This window comes from Pteropus medius, unplaced genomic scaffold (genome assembly GCF_902729225.1).
Source record: "Pteropus medius unplaced genomic scaffold, Ma_sr-lr_union100, whole genome shotgun sequence".
Taxonomy (NCBI): domain Eukaryota; kingdom Metazoa; phylum Chordata; class Mammalia; order Chiroptera; family Pteropodidae; genus Pteropus; species Pteropus medius.
In genome coordinates this window covers 13,593,694-13,614,336 of record NW_024349798.1, presented here as the reverse complement: position 1 = coordinate 13,614,336, position 20,643 = coordinate 13,593,694, and the positions used below count along the sequence as shown (strand labels likewise).

At 36.2% G+C, this 20,643-nt stretch overlaps 1 protein-coding gene across 3 annotated transcripts in view; it reads left to right on the top strand.

The window, feature by feature from the left end:
- The window catches only part of PARN (poly(A)-specific ribonuclease), a 135,474-nt gene that overhangs the window by 94,083 nt on the left and 20,748 nt on the right, over positions 1 to 20,643 (top strand). For all 3 annotated transcript variants that reach the window (XM_039885385.1, XM_039885386.1, XM_039885387.1), the window contains one exon: positions 3,217 to 3,406. In XM_039885385.1, coding sequence (XP_039741319.1) covers positions 3,217 to 3,406 — 190 coding nt within the window. The remainder of the gene's footprint in view (positions 1 to 3,216; positions 3,407 to 20,643) is intronic.

The window sequence follows — 20,643 nt, the reverse complement described above, 5'->3', positions numbered from 1 at the left end:
TCTATAGATAAATTTAGGGAGGACTCTACATCTTACTTTAAGGCTTCTTGTCCTTAAACATAATGTATCTGTCAACTTAGTTGGAGAGACTTAGTTTGACGATAATGGAAAGGTCTTAATTTTCATAAAGCAATCTAAATATTTTAAGTAGTTCTTTAAAACTAGTAAAGGAAACATTTTATAAGATAATTGTCAGTCTAAATAAGCATATAAGTACACACAAATACACGCAGACCTGTGGCAATATTACATTAAAAAAACAAAACCCGTCTTGGTTCCAAACCAGCTTTATTGCTCACCTCCAAGACTTTAGGCAAGCTGCTTAGCTTCCCTGATTCTGTCACTTTATCTCTATGATGACTAGAACATTCTTTCCTTATTGGGTTGTTGTGAAGATTAAAAGCTATAATGTGTGCAGAGTGTCAAGAGACAGCAGAGGCACAGTGAAGCCGCGAGTGGATGAGACTATTATGTGGGAGGACTCCTCTCACTACCTACAAGGAAACAGAGAGGACTCTCAGAGTATTTGGTTCCCTAGTGGCTTTGACCAAGTGGCACAACCGAAAGATGGCCTTGAATCATTTCCCTGACAAATTTGGAAAAGGTTTGTGTTGCCAAGCAGCCGGCCACATGCTGCTTCTGACAGGCGAGCTGGAATCACTGGAGGACACAGCTGACAGCCAATTCATTTTGCTGATTCATCCATTAGAGGGGTGGCTCTGAGCCAGAGTTTGGCTTCTAGATTAAAGGCCGAGAGCTGCAAAGCTGCTGGAACTTGAAGGTATGCTGGTAAATTATTGCCATGTGAAGGCCAGCAGTGGTTTGTTATTTGTTTCCCCTTTTAAACAATCCTAGTTCCAAATGTGCTCACATAAGTTCCTGCTCTGTGGTTAGGGAGTTGTTTGTAACATTTATCCATGGGACTGAGAGCTAAATTATTGGAAACAATTGGACACTGTTAAATAGATCGTCTTGGCTCTTTTGTGCTCCCATCATCACCTTTGCTTTCATGGGGAATTCTGACTCAGGCCTACTTTTTTATTTAGTAGTCTAAATTAAATTTAAGAGAGGGATTATTGCCGATGTCATCCCTCTTGGGCATGCTTGCAAAAATGAACCAGCCGGATTAAGGAATAAAACTCAGGAAAATCCAGGAGGATCTTACAACAATCAGTACAGAATAACGATGGTAGAAGCTACAGGTTCTCACATTGGTAGGTTAACCTGTTTCAGTAGGTAGTCTCAAGCTTGCAGGGAAATCATCTCTCCATAAAGCTCTCATGTGACAGGGTAAGCTTGAGTGTGTGGAGATTGTGTCTTGTTTTGCAAAATACCTAGCACGAACAGACACTCAGTGAGCAATTACTGGATGGAAACATAGATGGATAGTATTTGTTGATATAGAAATTGTTGGGTGGTTAGATAATGAGGGGAAAAGTCAGAAATGTGGCTGTCACGAGGAATAAAGTTTTCAAGAAAGTTTCCTATATTTGTGGTTTCCTGATGTAAGTGACTTTGGTCAAAGCACATCTGCAGAACTTGATGCCTTCTTAGTGGATCTTCTCGTGAGTCAGAGCTCGCTGTTTTGAGCTCACTTCTCAGTAAACTCACTCTACTTCTTTGGGAGACTTTGTATAATATGAAAGTTCCTTAATACTCTGAGGGTTCCCCCACCTCCTCTACTTCTAGAGTGAATATTTGAAAAGTATGGGAAACTTCTTAGTAAAAATTTGTGTTTCTTAAAGAAGTGGTTTTTTTTTTTCTTGTTTTATTTTGCTCTTTAAATGACTAAAATTTTTAGGGCATGACATTCTTTCTGTAAACCACTATCATATTGAGAAGTTTTAAGCAAATCTGGTCTACTTGGAGTAAAGATTAAGTGTCAGGTGTCAGATATGTGGAACAGCTGCCCCTCACACAGTTGTCTTTCCTCTGATTTAAGGTCACTGATATACTGGGGTCCCTTGTCCAGTTCTGATGTGCTCAAAGACTGCGTGCTCATCACCATGTGCTGCATTCTGCCACACACCCATTCACATAATGTTTATTAGAACCGCTCTGTACCAAGAACTTTGCTAGGAGTGGGCATACAGATTCTGTGTCAGACGTCATGGTCCTTTTGCAGCTGCTCAGGTACCAAGTCTGCCCTAATCACCCCCAGCAGCATGGCCAGGCTCTGCTGTCTCACTGCCAGTGTGGGTAATAACTATTGGCAATGATTGTAAGTGAGGAGAATATGCTCAAACTGCATGAGCCAGAACCAGCAAATGGGCACCCATCCACCTATAGGCCTTGCTTGGGTCCTCATTGCCACGCTACCAGCATTTTCCATCCCACCAGCCTCCGAGAAGGAGGCAGCAAGGGATTACAACTAAACTGACCTGGCCTTAGTCAAGCATTAACACCAAGGAGGGAAAGAGCTCCAGCTTTCAAGTATGCCTGCTAGCCAGAGGCACGTTACAGAGAATTAGCAGGCTCTAAAAGCAGGAGAGGAGGCATGTCTCAAGTATTGTGGCGATATCTTGAATTTGCAGAGACCAAAGTGAGGTGCAGAGCAGTAAGAAGGGCCCTGACCTCAGGGTTAAAGTAATCTGGCCTTGCATCTCAGTGCTGCCACTCACTCGTGGTGTGGTCTGTAGTAAATTACCCGACCTCTGTGCCCTTGCTTTCTCATCAGCAAGAACAGTTCCCACCTTGCAAGTGTGTTGTGAAGATGAGACATCATGCATGCAAAACACCAGCACAGACATAGGACAGACCTTCAGTGTTTGACACAGTGGTCAGCGCCACTGTCAAGGTTGTTTCTTTTGTCATTTTTATTTTTCACAAAATAAGTTAGGGTTTACAGTTTTCCCTTTGTGGTTTCGTTTTGTTGTTTTCATTTTCTTACTCTGAAAATAAATAATTTCTAAGTGGTAATGTCATCTGCAAATATTTTGAAAATTAATGTTTTACATACATTATTACGGTTCTTTACAGTTTACAGAGGACTTTCACAATCTGGAGGAGATTGGGGAGCAGTGACTCTCTCTCTTTTCTCCCTGTGAGGACACTCAGACTTGGAGTCTATGGAACATTCCCAAGGCCACCTGACTTCTAAATGGCAGAGCCAACATCCGAGCTCAGACCTGAACCCAGGGCCCCTTTGACTACCTCAGCGACATCTCTGGGGCTAAGCCAGACTCTTTTGTAAGGATTGTTTTCTTTTCTTTGTAGCTGTCAATACCAGCAAATATGCAGAAAGCTATCGGATCCAGACTTATGCAGAATATGTGGGAAAAAAACATGAGGAGAAGCAGATCAAGAGAAAGTGGCCAGAAGAGAGTTGGAAGGAGGTTGAGAGAAAGCGGATAAACACTCAGTGCGTGTCCTACGCTCTGCAGAATCACTGTTACCGCACCAACAGGTAAGAATCCTTGGCTGCTGATTTAAGAGGGCAGCGTTGTTCTAGCAAAATCTTTTCTTGTTGCTGTCTACAGGATGGTAAGTAATAATCTAACCTTTGAGAAAGACTTTTTTTCTAACTTCTTCTGTAATATCAGAAGTGACTACTACCTGAATTCCTTCTGTGCTTTATCGACCACAACTCTTTCAGTTAATACAAAACCCTCCTGAGGCAGACAGGATACATCTTATTGCCATTTTAGGGGTGAGGAAACAGAGGCTCCATGTCTTGCCCACCAGTTGAGAGAGAGCCAGTTTTAGAGCTGAACTTGGCTGTGTCTGATCCGTTCCCCTTCTTGGTGTGCCATGTTGCCTCTGTCTGAGCCTCTGAATTCTGCTCAGATCTTCTGCATGCCTACTATAAAAGGAGACCTTGATGAATACTTCCTTTAGTGGTTTTAATAATCTTTCTTTCAGAAAGTAAACACTGGTAACAGTTTGGCATCTTTGTGAAATTACAAAACATAGATATAGAAAACGGGGCGAGAGGGCAGTTCTTGAAAAAATTGTAAAGTTCATAAAAGTGTGAATTAGCAGAAGAAAAAGTTAGCCATAATTCCACTACCCAGAAGCAATCGCAATTAATATTTTGGATTGCTCTCCATACTTTTCAAATGGTTTTTTAGAGATTTAAAAAATTGAAGTATAATTAACATACAATAAAATGTACAGATGTAAAATGTTTAATTTAGTTCAAAGAGTTTTGACAGTGTTATACCCCATGTAACCACCACCCAAAGCAAGATCTAGAACATTTCTATTTCCCTCAAATTTTCCTTGTTCCCCCTTTTAAGCAAACCCAATCCTTCACTGCCCTAAGCAACTACTTCTGATTTCTATGACTGTAGATTAATTTTTATTATTCTTGGAATTTGTAAAAACTGGAATCATATGGTATTGTTTTTGGCTTCATTTGCTTAACATGTTTTTGAAATTCATCCTTGATATTGTGTATATTAGTAGTTCATTATTTTTTATTGTTCAGTAGTATCCACTGTACAAATATACGACATTTACCTATTTTCCTGTTGGTGGACATTTGCGTTGTTTCCACTTTGGAACTATTATAGATAGATAAGGCTGCTATGAACATTTCTATGAAAAAAATTTTGTGGGCATTTGTTTTCATTTCTCTTGAGTAAACATCTAAGACTGGAATTGTTTTTTCTTAGGATAGATGTATGTTAAATTTCATATGAACAGTTCTCTAGACTGAATGTACCATTTTTGACTCTGTCCACATTGTATGAAAGTTCCAGTTGCTCTATATCCTTGCCAACATTTACTGCTGTCAGTGTTTTTTATTCTAGCCGTTCTAGAGGATATAAGATTAGGTATTGCCTTGTGGTTTAAATTTGTGATTCTCTAGTAACTAATGATGTTGACCACCTTTTTGTGTGCTTGCTGGCTATTCAGATATCTTCTTTTTGAGGTGGATATTTAAGTCTCTTGCCCATTTTCTAATTGGATTGTTTGTCTTTTCACTGTAGGAATTCTTTTATGTATTCTGGATATACATCTTTTGTCAGATATATGTGCTACAAATGCATTTTTTTCAAGTTCGGGGTTGCCTCTTTATTACTGAGGTCTTTTGATGAGCAGATATTTTGATGAAGTCCTGTTTATAATTTTTTTCTTTGTGATTAGTGAGTTTCATCCTTGTCCAAAAAATCTTTGTATACCCCAAAGTTTTAATGATTTTCCTATATGTTTTCTTCTAGAAGATTTATAGTTTTAGCTTTTACATTTAAATTGTGATCCATTTCAAATTAATTTTGTATATGGAATGAGTTAGAAACCAGGGTTTAGATCTTTACATATGGATATCCACTTGTTCCAGTAGGATTTGTTCAAAAGATTTTTCTTTCCTCATTGTTCGACTTCACTTTTGTCAAAAATAAGTTGACCATGTACATCTATTTATGAACTCTTCTGTTTCACTCATTTTTATGTCTCCTCTTATGCCGATACCATACTTTCTTATTTCTGTGACTTTATAGTAAGTCTTAAAATCAGGTAGCATAAACCTTCTAACATGTTTTTTTTTTTTTTTAACAGATTGTTTTGGCTATTTTAGGTCCTTTGTATTCCAAGTAAATTTTAGAATCATCTTGACTATATCTTCATTAAGCCTTTTTTTGTATTTTTTGCAGTAGAGGTCTTGCATGTCTTATGTTAATTTGGTTCCTAAATATATTATTGATTCTATTATAATGGAATTGTTTTCTTAAAACAATTCACTCATTTTCAAATTTTTGCTGTTTCTATGCAGACATATAATTAATTGTTGTATATTGACCTTGTGTTCTTCAACCTTTTAAAATTCACTTATCCTAATAGGGTTTTTTAAAACTATATTCCATAAGATTTTTTATGTGCACAGTCATGTTGGCATGCTATTAACAGCCTTACTTCTTTTCCAGTCTTCATGTCTTTTATTTCTTTTCCTTGCCTTGATTGTACTGACTAGCACTTCTGGTGTACTGTTAAATAGAAGTGGTGAGAATGGATATCCCTGCCTCGTTCCCAGTATTGGAGAGGGGAACTTCAGTGTTTCCCAGTGAAGTGTGAGTTTTTAGGTTGTCCATATATGTCGTTTTTCAGGCTGTGGAAGTTTTCTTCCATTTCTAGTAAGCTTAGAGTTTGTGTCATGAATGGATGTTGAATATTTTCAGAAGCTCTTTCTGTATCTTTTTCAGTTATCTTATGGTTTTCGCCCTTTATTAATATTTTGAATTTCATTGATTGGTTTTGAGAGCTTAATCTGATTTGTGTTCCTGGGAGAAATCCCATTTGGTCATGATGTATTATCCTTTTTACAGGTTGCTGGATTTGATTGGCTAATAGTTTGTGAAGTATTTTTATATCTTTATTCATGAGGAACATTAGATTGTAATTTTCTTTTGATATCTTTGTCAAGTTTTTGTATCAGGATTATGCTGACTTCATAAAACTAGTCAAGAAGTTCTGTTATTTTCTGAAACTATGTGTATAGGATTTTTTTCCTTAAATTTTTGTTAGAATTTACCAGTGAAGACATCTGGGCATAGAGTTTTTCTGCAGGGTGGTTTTTCTTTATGAACTCAATTTCTTTAATAGATATGGAGCTATTTAGATTTTTTATTTATTCTTGTATCACTTTTAGTATTTTGTGTTTTTCAAGGACTATTCCATTTCCTTTAAGTTGTCAAAATCATTAGCATAAAATTATTAGCTCAGGATATTCCCTTATAATTTTAATATCTGTAGGGTCTATAATTATGTCCCTTTAAAATTTCCTGATATCGATAATTTGAGTTTCCTCTTTTTTTCCTTTGCTAGGTGATTATCAGTTAATTCTTTCAGAGAACCAACTTTAACTTTATTTTTTTTCTCTTGTTTTTCTGTCTTATGTTTTCATTTATTTATACTATTATTTCTTTTGCTGATTTTTAATTTGTTATTCTTTGTCTAGCTTTTTAAGGTAGGAACTTAACTCATTTATCTTATTACATTTCTTCTAATAAAAGCATTTAAAACTATAAATTTTCCTTTAGACTCTGTGTATTTTGATATATTGTCTTTCCACTATTTGTTACAAATATTTTCTCATTTCTCCTGTGCTTTCTACTTTAACCCATGAGTTATTTAGAACTTTTTTGATAATTACTAAGACTTGCTTTATGGCCTGGTATGTAGTCTGCCTTGGTGAGTGTTCTGCATATATTTAGACTGAGCGTGAGGTTTCATGAATATCATTTTGGGTTACATTGGTTCGTGGTGTCACTCAAATCTTCAATATCCTTACTGATTTTTTGTTTGTTTGTTTGTTTACTGTTCTTTTAACTATTGAAAGGGGTGTCGAAGTCTCTAACTATGGTTGTAGATTTATTTTTCCACTTAATTATATCATATTTTTGCTTCATGTGTTTTGAAAACCTTTTGATAGGTATATGCTTGTTTTGGATTATCATAGCTTTTTAACTAATTGCCCCTTTTATCATTATGAAATATTTCTCTATTTTTAGTAATCTTGTTTTGATGTTTGTTTTATCTAATATTAACATAACCACTCTTCTATAGTGATTTGTTCAGCCTTTTAATGTTACACATAAGTCTGCCTTACATGTTGGTGTTCGTTTCGTATTTGTCCTGTTTGTTCGATGTCCCTCTATTCCTCTCCTCTGTCGCCTTTTGGATGAATTGTGTATTAAGTATTTATTGATGTTTTAGCATTCCACATTATCTTCTCTATTGACTTTTTGCTTATACCTATCTTTGTGTTATTTTTTTAGTCATTGCTCCAGAGTAGTGTTTAGCAAACTATATCCATAGGCCAAATCCAGCCCGCATGCTTTTATAAAGTTTTATTGGAATATAGCCATGCCCGTTAATATATATATTGTCTATGGCTGCTTTGCATTACAATGGCAGATTTGGGTTGTCGTGACAGAGACCACATGGCCCACAAAATCCAAAATGTTTATATCAGTTCCTTTACAGAAAACTTTGCTGACCCTTACGCCAAGGCTATACTCTCTAATGTGGTAGCCATGAGCTACACGTGGTTAAGTACTTGAAATAGTGTCTAGTCCAAACTGAGATGTGTTACAAATTTAAATACACACCAGATTTTGAAAAATTGGTTACATGTTGAAATGAAAATATTTTGTATATTTTGGGCTAAGTAAAATATTAATATTAATTTCACTTGTTTCCTTTTACTTTTTTTAAATGGTGGCTCATAAGAAATTTAGAATTACATATCTAGTTCACATTCCATTTCTATTGGCCAAGTACTGCTCTAGAGATTATAATATGCATCTTAAATGTATCACATTTTATCTTTAAGTGAAAATTATACTACTTCATGAGCAATGAAAGACTCCTACAGCAGTACATGTCCATTTACCTCCTTCCATCCTTTGTGATACTTTGTCTCATATTTTACTTTTACAAATCCTGTATATCCCCCCAATACTTTGATTCTTTATTGCTTTTGTTGCTTTTCTCTCTCTTTTTTTTTCTTTAAACAGTTCATACTCTTAAATAAGGGACTAAAGTATAGGGAAAATGACATAAGTATAAGTATCAAAATTTAGGCACCCCTAACTGGAAAGGTACTGTTAAGATGGTGGAGAGGAAGACAGCTATAGCTGTCGGAGGGCTCACTTCTGTTGGCTTTAGTCAACTGACTCAGAGACCGTGGGAGAGATCTCACAACAGTTAGCAGTGCCGATACGGATGCATGTCTATTTCTCCTGCTATGTGCACTGATGTTGTGTCAGCATGCTTCTTTTCTGTAATAAATTCAGTGTCCAGAATATTCAAGGACTTTATAGTTGACAGTGGGACAAAAGATAGGGCTTAGGTTCTGGGAAACTGAGTTGAACATAAATTTACTTGAGAAGGGGAGAAAGAGATTTGGGATGGTGGTGTGAGACCTGCACAAATCTGAGTTAGCCCAGAGTTTGGAACACCCTCTACTGTGGGTGTGAAAACATTTAAGATCTTACCAATATGATAGGTGTTTAGTCTCTGTAAATGAACACTGGTGTTTGAAACATTCTTGAAAGACAGATGCTACTACCATTCTCATTTTATTAATATTTTGTAGTTAATAAAGGAAATGTTTTTCCAAAGCCACTTTGCCCAGATTTTGGCTAGTCATGTCTGTGGATTATTTGCTCTTTGGTTTATTTCAACTGTTGGCGAGACTAAATTTCAGCCTTCCTTGAAAATGTAGTAGCTCCCAGTACTTGTTCTGCTCGTGTAGGAAATGCTAAAGCATACATTGAAGCTATGGTTTCAGATTTCACATACTTTTCATCTAAAGTCAGTGTTTTCAGAAAGTAACTGAATGTGCACGTTACATTAGGAAATGGTGGGAGGGGGTGACTTTAGAGACAAAGAGGGATTCTCCTTAAACAGACGGTATTCCAGGACCCATCGCCTTGTCAGACTGCTTACACATTTACTCATAAATGCGCCTGTGGAGCAAGTGTTTTCTCTCCTCCTAGTGAAAAACTGCCTTAGAGACAACAGAAACCACGTGCCTTGTAAGGCAGAGTGGGAAAGCAAAGACGGTTCAAGCTTAGGCTCTGCCACCACCTAGTATCTTAAAATAAACTCTTCATTCCTCCCTTCCGTGAGTGCTTGTCAAGAGCCCCAACATGTGCCTTTGTTTTCTCATCATAAATGATGCCTTTTGGTGGAAAGAATGCTAAGTCCCTTCTAGTTCTTAAATTCCAAGTGTTGTTAACGCTGTACACAGCGTAGGGCATGAGGAGGAAACTGTTACAAGCCCTTGAGACCCTTTGATTCTCTCCCCAAATGGCAAGGAGTCTCTTCCCAACCTGAGAATTAGATTTTTAAAAATCCCTGTAGTAGGATAATTTTTTATTGAGCATATCATAAAACATTTAAGATTGGATAAACCACTGTGACAAGTGACAAGTAAACCTATGAAAGCCCTTTACTTCACAAAAATAATAAAGACAGCCCACCCACTTTCAATGGGTGCTGCCTTTCAAATTCCTACCTACCACCTATATACTAGAATTTCTTAGAAGCATCTTCAAGAAGATGGCTAGAAACCACTACGCTGTGGCAGAATAAACTTGTACTCAGCCCTTCTTTCCCCTGAGTCCTCCGTTTACACATACATTGCTTTCCTGCTTCTGGGACTTGCCCCTCACCTTCAGACCCCCCACCTCACACCACTGTCTCAGAAGTATTTCTACACCGTGAGCCTGGGAGCTCCACCCTGGTTTCGGCTCCTCCTCTCAGCAATGCTCTCAGAAGCTCTATGGTGACCATTTCTTTTTTCTTGCCTCTGGCTCCATTGTAGAACTCACCAGCCCTACAGCTTTAAGTGTTTCTTCTGTTCCTTGTTTTCAGCTGCCTTTTTTCTAGGGAAATGTCGAGTTCTTTTGCTCTTATTTGCTTCTAGGTTCTGTAGCCTAGGGTAAGACTTTACATCCAGATGACACTCCTGCAATTTGCATATTCCTTTCAATAGACCCTTAGCTTCTGGAAAGGGCTGTAGAAGTTCCCTAGTCTAGCAACCTCACAGTCTTATATTTGGGCAGAGTGAATGTTGACAAATTCAGTGTAGACCTTGTGAGTTGTGTATATTTTAGCAGAGAAGGTGCTTCCCCGGCTTTAAGTCATTGAAGTGGTCAGTGCACATAATTTTTAAAAGTTCACATAGTACAGGAGAATATAAAATGCAGGGCGGAAAATCTTCACTCCCTACTCCCTGTTCTTTCCAGCTGCAACTATTGTTTCATTTTCTTTCCGTCGTTTTCTACTCTACTTTTAAATAATATCTCTATTTCTTGTCTTACCAACTTTGACCAATATATCGCTTCTATAAAAGATTAAAAATTAAGCACATATATATTACTTTCCATCTCTCTGTCCTTCTTACTTTGGTTAGTTAGGTTATTTATACTACTTACTACTTTTTGTACCTGTACTTTTATGCTTTCTTGAGAAGTTGTTCCAAGAGACGGCAGCAGGTATACAGCATATATTATTATAATCGTGTAAATCTAATTCTCCAAAGGAAAAGAAAGTTGTACATTGGGGCCAACAAAAAAGAAAATGTATTCGTCATTAAAACTTTGGGTGTTCCAAACTCTGGGCTACCCAAAGGAGAATCATCCAAATATCCCAGCCCTTTTTGTGTGCTTTTTTTGAGGGAAGTAATTTTCTTTTCCTTGAGTGATATATTTTTTCTTTTTTGCATATATAGTGTTTGGTTAGTAAACGCAATAAAGATGCCTCTGTTTCACCTTCATAATTGATAATGTTGCCAGATATAGAATTGTGGATCTAAAAATTTATCCTTTCAGAACTTTAAATAGAGACCACTGTAATCATTGACTTACTTTGCTGTTTTCTTCCCAAGGCAGGTGCCATGTTTGCTGTGTCTCTGTGTCTCTAGTACCTAGAGTCTGACCCAGCATGTGGACTCAGGTGTCTGGGCTAGGCCTTTCATGTTTTAGCTCATGTGATGCTCATAGCAGCACTGTGATGGAGGTGAGGGTATCCCCATTTCACAGAGTCTCAGGGAGATTAAATGATTCTTGACAAAGAATTGCATTTGGTACCAGAATGATCTGCAGAGCCCTGTTCTTTCTGCCATCCATCATGCTCCCCCACATGAATTATCCCAGGTCTGGTATAGCCCTATCCTCAGGGGAACAAAGTACTCAAATAGTTGCATCTAGGTACATGCCACATAGGGGGCTATTGTCTTGACTCTGATCACCACACATCTAAGGAAACATCTAAGAGCTTTTATCTTTTCATTTAAAGGTGATATCCTAGGAAGTAGAAGAGAGGCGCTTTTGAATTTCTGCTTGAAAGAAGACCAAACTTTTCATTACAGAAAAATTTCAAACATGTACAAAAGTAGAGAAAATAATATAACAAACTCCCATCTAGCTTTCACAAAGTGTCAACAGTCAGTGTGTGGCCAGTCCTATTTTATTAGCATTCTTTCTTTCCCTCTCACCTTTAGATAATTTTGACGTGAATCACGACCAGCATATCATTTCAGCCATACGCCTATATATGCACTTTCAAAAACATAAGCAGTCATTTTTAAAGAAAACTACAATACTACTGCCACAAAAAAATCAACAATAATTTCTTAATATCAGATATTTAGTGTTCAAATTTCCTGCTCACAAATTTTTAAAAATAATTGTTTCTTTGAGCTCTACTTTCCAAACAAGGTCACATATTACATTTGGTTGATGTGTCACATTTGGTTGACATGTCTCCTATCTCTCAATCTGTAAATTCCCTCTCTCTGTGGCTTCTCTTCTCCCAGCCCCACCCCTTTGCAGTACGTTTTAGAAACCAGGCTGTTTGCTCTGTAGAATTTCCCATACGCTGGAACATTCTTTTAAGATTGTTTAACATGTACCCTGATTACTGTGTTTATAATTAACTGGTAGTTAGGTCTATAAACTTGATCAGATTCAGGACTGAACTAATGGCAAGACTATTTAAAAGACGGTGTTGTATATTTCCTATTGCATCACATTGGGTGGCATAAAATGTCTACTTGTCTCTCTTTTTGTGATAAGATGGATCAGACGGGTTCAGATGTTGCTATCCTGGTCCATCCAATATAAAATTTCTTATTAGCTTTTCAGCTGATGATGTTTGTAGCCATTAATGATCAATGGCTAGATCCATTATTTAATTAAGAGTTGCAAAATGGTGATCTTATTTATAGTTTGTTCCCTCTTCATTATTCCAAATGCTTTCATTTAAAATAAAAAATTTCTTCTCATTATTTATTTAGTTATTGGGAGATACAGATAGAAAAAACAGAATAAATTCTTTAATCTCACCCCCCAACACACCTTTTTAAAATCACTTTTCAGGGTAATTAGTTGATTTCCTAGCATCTTCCAAAGGAGAGAAAAAAGATTTGTTTCGTTTTAACCACGCGTATTTTAAAAATATGTTTTATATATTTTAGTATATTACAGTTACTATTCTTTTTGATGTTCTAATTATCTTGTTTATGACCAGTGGGAGCCATTTTGAGTTGCCTCTTGAGTCTTTTGGTGCAGTCCCAATAGTCTTTAACAGCTTCTTTGATTTTGAACATGCTTAAGAAGGTGTTCCATGCTCCTCTTATCCATTTCCCACCTCATGTTTGGAATCAGCCACATCTCCAAGGGGCTTGTTCTTTTTGATGGGATATAGTGTTTAGAAACCATAATTGGGGTTCCAAGAGTGTTGACTGATAGTGCCTTATTTATTGTTTTATAGCCTTTTTGAATGAAAAGGGCTAGCAAGGTAACCTTTTCTTTCTTTCTTCCTTTTTTCTTTTTAAGGTAAGTTTATACCGATATTTCCAATTCCGCTTAGACTCCAGGACTTATTTAAATTTAAAAACGTTTGTTTCTCTTTTTCTTTGCTGAAAATTCTGATTTCTAATGATATTAAATTATTTGCTTTATCCTACTACATATAATAGTTTCAGAATAACTATATCAGTGTCATTACTAGTAACATAATTATTGAAAATAATTTTACATTTTTGCAGTAGTTTTTGTCACTAAAGTCAGATTTCCTTATTTTAAAATCATCACTTGAAGTAATTAATTACTCTTTGTGTGGTTAAGCTACCAACTCAGTAAACATTTAGGTTTGTTTTATTTTCACTTTTAGGGATTCCCTTTTTAAAAATTTTAATTTTGCTTTATAATTATGTAAAACATTTATGTCATTCCAAGGTCAAATCTACCAAAATTACCTGTCTTTCGTTTCCTCTCTCCCTTGTGGTGACCAGTTAGTTTTTAGTCTGTCCGTTTATTGTTACAAATATGTAAACAACCACATACATATTCTCCCACCTTTTGTTAGATAGGTGAGAATGGACCACACATACTTTTCTCTACCTTCCTTTTTCCTTCTGGCCACATAACTTGGAAGTCATTATTATTCCACCTTTGTTAAAGTGTGATTCTTTATACTGCAAATGGCTTTAGTGTTCTTCAACCTCCTTAATAAAACATACTTACCAGCTAAACCTGGGTGTTAATCCTAGTTTAAATGATAAATCTTGTGGTGAAATTCATGAATATTGTATAAGTCAGACACTTTGTGAAAGATTAACTCATGACTAGTGCTCTAGTTCAGATGAATCATTATTCTTTTCCTTTTTCTCATCTTATCTCTTTCTCTGTTCCATCAGTGTAAACGTATAAAGCTCACTGAAACACAGCATGCTTTTTGGAATACCTACAGACCAGTGTGAAAAATGAGAGAATGCTGATATTTATTAAGCATATTCTTTATTCCTGGCACTATGCTAGGTGTTTTATATCATTAAAAAAAAAAAAAAGCTGTATGACTTAGTGTAACCCTGGGTGACATTCCTAATTTATATATGAGAAAGGAGAGTCTCAGAGAAGCTAAATAATTTAGCTGAAGTTACACAGGATTCTAACTTACAGGCGTTGTGGATCTGTAGCTCAGTGTATTAAGTTGCCTCTTAGGAACACAGCATATCTACACCTATGAGTGTGTATATTTGAGAGAGATGCTGTCTCATTTTAATAAATTAATGTTTTCTTTTTTCTTTTTTCTTTTTTTTTTAACTGTATCAGAAGGGCCCTAAGTTTAAACTGAATTTCAACCTTCTTTCTTTGGGGAAAGGATTTAGATGCTAGTCTTACAGATTATCAATGTAAAACTATTAGTTTTTTTAAAAAAGTTTAAAAATAGACAGAAATAAGAATTCCAAAAATGCGTGTCGTCCATCTGGTATGCTCAGCACTAGTCATCCCCTTAGTAGAATCCAGTCTTGGCCATTGACGGATTGATAGATTGATATTAAGTAGAGGAACCATAGGGCAATGACTTGGAGATGAAAGGAAGAGGAAGCATTGAGTCTGTTGAGCCCAGAACAGTAACTTGAGGGAAGGGGTAGGGCAGTAGGAACCAAGTTAAGATTATGAAATACCATCATGAGAAGAGTAATGATTCTTTATCCTCACAGGGGACTGAGGAAGAATCCTGAGGGGGCGTAGGTAGCATTATTAGTTCTATTTCACTGACAAAATTCAGAGAGGGGAAGTGGCTAGCTCCAGATCACAGAGCTAGTGACACAGCTCTCCTCTGCTGATTGGCTGCCTTTCCCTCTTCTTTGCTGGTTTTGGCTAGGTCTGATTATCTTTTCAGGGCTATCTGATTGTCTTTTAAAGGCTGTGCTGATTTCAGCTGGAAAGGTGGTAGAGACCTTAAAAATCTGTCCTAAGTGATTTTTTTTAATAAGTAAGGAAAAATTATCGTGGCCCTCTACTCAGCTTCCTGTCACTCACTCCTTTCTACCCTAACATCTGAACAATTGAAAGAAAGGATCAGTCTGGTCTGAAGGGAATATTTTAAGACATTCAAATAAACATTCAGCATAAAACTAGAGTCTGGTTAATGTAAAATGCAGAATATTAAAGTATGTAGTTCTTAATAAAATGGAATTATTAACCAGGCAATATTGATTTCACCATGGAATGTCCCGAAGACATACAGCCAGGGAGCTTTTTAAAATCAAGATGTAAGAACAATTCTAACAAATATCCTTTCCGTCCTGTCTCCCTGGCTGTTGTCAGGGAAAAATGAACCGATCTGATTTTTCTCCTTCCTTTGACTTCTCTTGGGCCACTAGATGAGGGCACCATTGCTTTCTTTTAGAGAAGATATTTCAGTAGGATTCCTGGGAATGATATAAAGCATACAAGCAACTTAGATAAAGAAAATGTGGTGTAGAATATTATTCAGTTTTAAAAAGGAAGGAAATTTTGACATGCTACAACATGGCTGAACCTTGGGGACACTATGCTAAGTGGCATAAGCCAGTCACAAAAAGACAAATACTGTATGATTCCATTTTTATGAGGAACCACGGGTAGTCAAATTCAAGGAGATAGAAAGTGGAATGGTGGTTGCCATGGGCTCGGGGAGGGAGTGATGGGGAGTTAGTGTTCAATAGGTATAGAGTTTGTGTTTTACAAGATGAAAAGAGATCTGGAGATTGTTCACACAACTGAACTGTATGCTTAAAAATAGTTAAGACAGTAAATTTTAAGTTATATGTATTTTCCCACAATTAAAAATTTTTTTAAAAGATGCAGGTAACCTGGAATGCAGTTTTTTTAATAGTAGAATTTGACTTCGAAGCCTTTCTCATGATGATAGAGGATGAGGAGGATTCTGATGAGAGACCTAAAAAAATACCTTAAAAATGTAAACAAAATGATGAATTATAAAGAAAAATAGTTGATGAATTTATAATTTTTAATTGCTACTTATCTATTTTATACTTCATTAGAATGCTTTTATAGATGTAAAAGTTTTCAAGATAAAATGAAAGAAGTAGGTAAATTGTTTGGAAATGCTGTGAGATTTGACCCTTTTTTAGTCACCTGTTGTATGGGCTAGAACATTCTGGCAGCCAGGCGGATTGATTATTAGATGATCTGTTTTAATAGAGCTGCCATAAAGGCACTTCATACAGACACTTCATTTTATGAAGTGTCAACGCTACCAAAATTGACAAATGCACAGCTGTGAAAGCAGAACAATTATATTTATTAAAAATTACGTGTATTTTTAGGAGTTTAATCTCTAAGATTTCTGTAGTTGGTTTTTAAAAGTCTTTAAATATTTTATTACATTTAGATTTTAGTAATGACTTAGCTTTCTTTAAATTTAAAAACATAGAAGAGTTAGTCCCCATCTCCAATAAAATTCAGCATTTTCATTTAAAAGTTTCTGTGCTCAGAAATGTAGAATTTGGCACTGAAAACCATTTTTTTCCTCACACTTTAAAGCAGCATGTCATCTCAAGATTTTATTTTAAATAACATGACGGCTCAGTTTAATATCACCTTACATTAATCTGACTTGTGGTGTTATGGAATGCTTTCATGTTTCATAATAGTAATATTTGAAAATTAATGTTTTCTTTCCATAGCTTCATGTTATTTATTTGATTAACCATAATGAGAAGTAATTATCATCTGTGTTTCTAGTAATGTGTTTATATTATTCATACTTATCTTCATGTAATAGTATAATTTTTTTTTTAACGGGGCTAACTATTGAAATTGCCCTCAACACACTTAAACGGTAGGGAAGTGAAATGTTATCTTTTCTATAACTGTAACCAAACACAAAACAAATTTCCTATTTGAGGTGCCTAGATAATATGCAGTTAGGATTATTCATGTGTTATTTGTTTTAGCTGCAGTAGAATATGAAATGTATAAATCCTGTATTTTCATTGCCTGATACAGAAATCCTTAACATTTTTCTGGCAGTTCTTTTTTGACACTTTATGCTTTTAAAAAATTCTGCTAGCACATTATAAGGCAGCAGAAGCCACAATGTGTTTGTGTTTATTTGGGGGAGATTGGGTATAAGGATGAATGACTGCTGTGGCCCAACATGAAGTTTGTCATTGTGCTGATAGGTGGCTCCATGTTTAAATGCTGTCTACAGATTTGAGGTGCTTCCTTTTGTCCATTCAAGAATCTCTAAAGCAAAGATTTCATTCATCTGTATTGCTGGTAGAGCAGAAGCCAAATGCTTACCACATGGGAACATTCTAGAGCTTCCTCCCTTTTGTGCCTCTTTTTCCTAAATGCAAAAGAAGGATAATCTGCTGTATATTTTCAAATCTTCATCCCCAAAATAGAAATAATTATAGAATCTAAGTGACGGCTAAAGAGATATTACTGTACAGTTCTTTAAACTTTTCTGTATGTTTGAAGTTCTCATAATAAAATGTTGGGAAAAAATGGAACTGTGTCTTCTAGAAACCTCGTATACAGTTCCAGCAGAGCAGGGCCTTTGCGCCCTGGACACCCACGCTCCTGAGCGGCTCTCTAGCTGATTACTTTCCAGCCCGCTAGGGAGCCTGCGAGAACACTTAGCCTTCCAGCCATCAGGACCATGCTGTACCACCTACTGGTGCTGCTAGCATCTTCCTTCTACTCTCTCTTCTCTTTCTCTCCTCCTTTCCTGATGCTTTTCAAAGATTAGGACCACCGCCTCTGAAGACCCAGGTCAACATCATCTCTAAAAACATGGACCTTTGCCCTTTGCCCACCATACGAAAGGGAAGGGACAGAGAAGGCACTGGCATTTGTTAAGTGTCTGCCATGTATCAGTCACTGTAACATGTGCTTTTTTTTTTTTTTGATCCTCACAACCTGTTTTATAGTTGAGGAAACTGAGACTCACAGAAATAAAAGAATTTTCTCAGTCTCAAAACCAGTAAATGACAGAACCCAGATTTAAGCCCTCATCTCTCTCATCCCAAATCCCATTCATGCTTTTTCCAGAATGTCTGCTCCCTCCTCAGATATCTATTTGTGATCCTTCTCCGCCACCAAAAATACCTCCTTATGCCTTCCAGGCCTCCTGGAACCCTTGGGAATTCTTTGCCTTGGTGACTCTGGTAGGAAGTGAAAAGATAAAGTTGGGGATTGCTGTTTATTCATATTAGCGTTCCAGCACCTAGCAAGTGATGTTATGTGGTCATTCAGAAAAAGATTTAAATAAATGAATGAACCATTAATAATTTTCAGTTATTACTTCCTATCCAGTTTCTTATGGGAGAAGGCCATGAAGACTGCTTTTTTCCTTTTGAACAGTGTAACGTCATGCTAGGAATACTTTTATTCTATTTGTTAAAGGTAAGGCGGAAAGGAGTGACATTCTTTTCATAATTACACCAATACCCACCTTGCTTTATTGTCTTACCTACTGTTTAGACTAAAAGAGCCATGCGAAGGTAGGAGTAGATCAACTCTGGATGTCTTGAGATATCTCAGTCTTCATGAAGATCATTCATGTATGTCTTACCACATTTTTTAAAGGGAAAATTGTTTAAAAAGAAATCAATCTCATACGATACTACGGAAGTCAGTATTCAGATCACTGTTTTATGATTATTACATCCATTTTCATCAATATGATATAAAGAATTGGAGAATTCTTGGGAATGACCAAGAGGTGCATTAGCTCATCTTAAATTAATAATTCTAAATTCTTTGAAAGGATTCATTTCTCGTTTGCTATAGTCACAAATTACCCCAGAAGGGTCTTCACAAACCAAACCAAGTTGTAAGAAGTGTTGGTTTCCTGGTAGGAGAACATCTTGTGGTAGATAGTAGTCCTCTGTTGTGAAGAAGCTGAAACGACACTGTCCATTTCATGTGCAGCCCATCAGTCGAACCTTGTTCTCCTAGTGAAGCCATCATACCCTGTTGATCCTTCAAATCACATTGTTAATACTAATGATGGCATCTCATCATTCATTTGACTAAATATATGATATGACTATCCGTTTAGATTGGTTAAATTAATGAACATAATGAAACTATTGGAATTTAGAGTAGTGTTCTCCACATGGTTGATAGCTTTCTTTTTATTCTCTTCTTTCATCCTATTTCTTTCTCTCCATTAGTTCAGACTATTTGGCTACCATGGACATCAGATAAAGGTGAGTGCCCGAGCAGAGAGGAACAGTTGGATCCTCCTATGAGTATGAAAACCTCACCTACCTCCTTTTGTCATTATTTGAGAAACAGTAGTTTACTTCCTAATTTGAGCCTGCTCAGTTGATGTTATGATTTTTTTTTTTTCCTCAAGTTGGGTTTAGTAGGTTTAAAAGAAAAATATAAACAACCCAATTTCCAAAGAGATAGAATGTCTTCAAAAAACTTGTAGGATTAAGATACTAACTATAGATTTCATTGTTTAGGTAACTGGCTTTGAATATTTCTATGCCATTTCTACCTGCAAATGCTAATAACTGTGGAATACAGTAATGCCACACTAATTTAGATAAATGGAAGTGAAGACTAGTCTAGATGGTAGGACATTTCTGAAGAAATGTAGATTTATTTTTTTAAAGAATGGGTTTCACCTATAATTGTGTAAGCAAAAGTGTTACTTGATAAAGCCCTGTACTTGTAGAGCTAGAAGGGACTTGGAGGTGATCCAGTCCACCCTTTGTGACCTTACAGAGGGGAACAGGAAGGTTTAAGAAGCTGTGTCTTACTCAAGGTTACAAAGCTAGTTAGTATACTTACAAAAAAAAAAAAAGCTAAGTATACTCATTTAACATAACCAGATAAGTACTGATTTACTATTGGTATAGTAGTTTTTCACATGTTTAGATCTTTGCAAAGTTCTTGACATTTTTTTCTTTTAAAATATTTTCAGTGACGTCCATGTTTTTAAGAGCCAAATAATACAAAAAATATATAATGAAAAGCAGCAGTCCTGTTCTCCTCCCATTTTGTCCCTTAGAGGCAACCACTTTAAACTTTCTTTTGGTACTTATCTTCATTTTCTAACTAGTAATGTCCTTATTGTTACTTCTTGATTTTTCTGTTTATTCATTGACTTGCAAATATGGTAGTTTGCCCGTCATTTTTGTGTTCCTATCATTTTTGTGGTCCTATACTATGTGCAAAAGCAAGAACTGCCTATAGTTTTTAAAATTTTCCTTAGCTGCCTACATTGTCTGTTTCCTCAGGGTTTTTCCTGTCTGTTTATTGGTCTGTTGTGGTTTTTCTCTCTCATGTTAAAAGCTCGCTTCAAGTATTTGGCTATTTTTGGCCATCCATTTTTATTTAATAATGAACTAAAAAGAGATGAGACTCTCTGGGT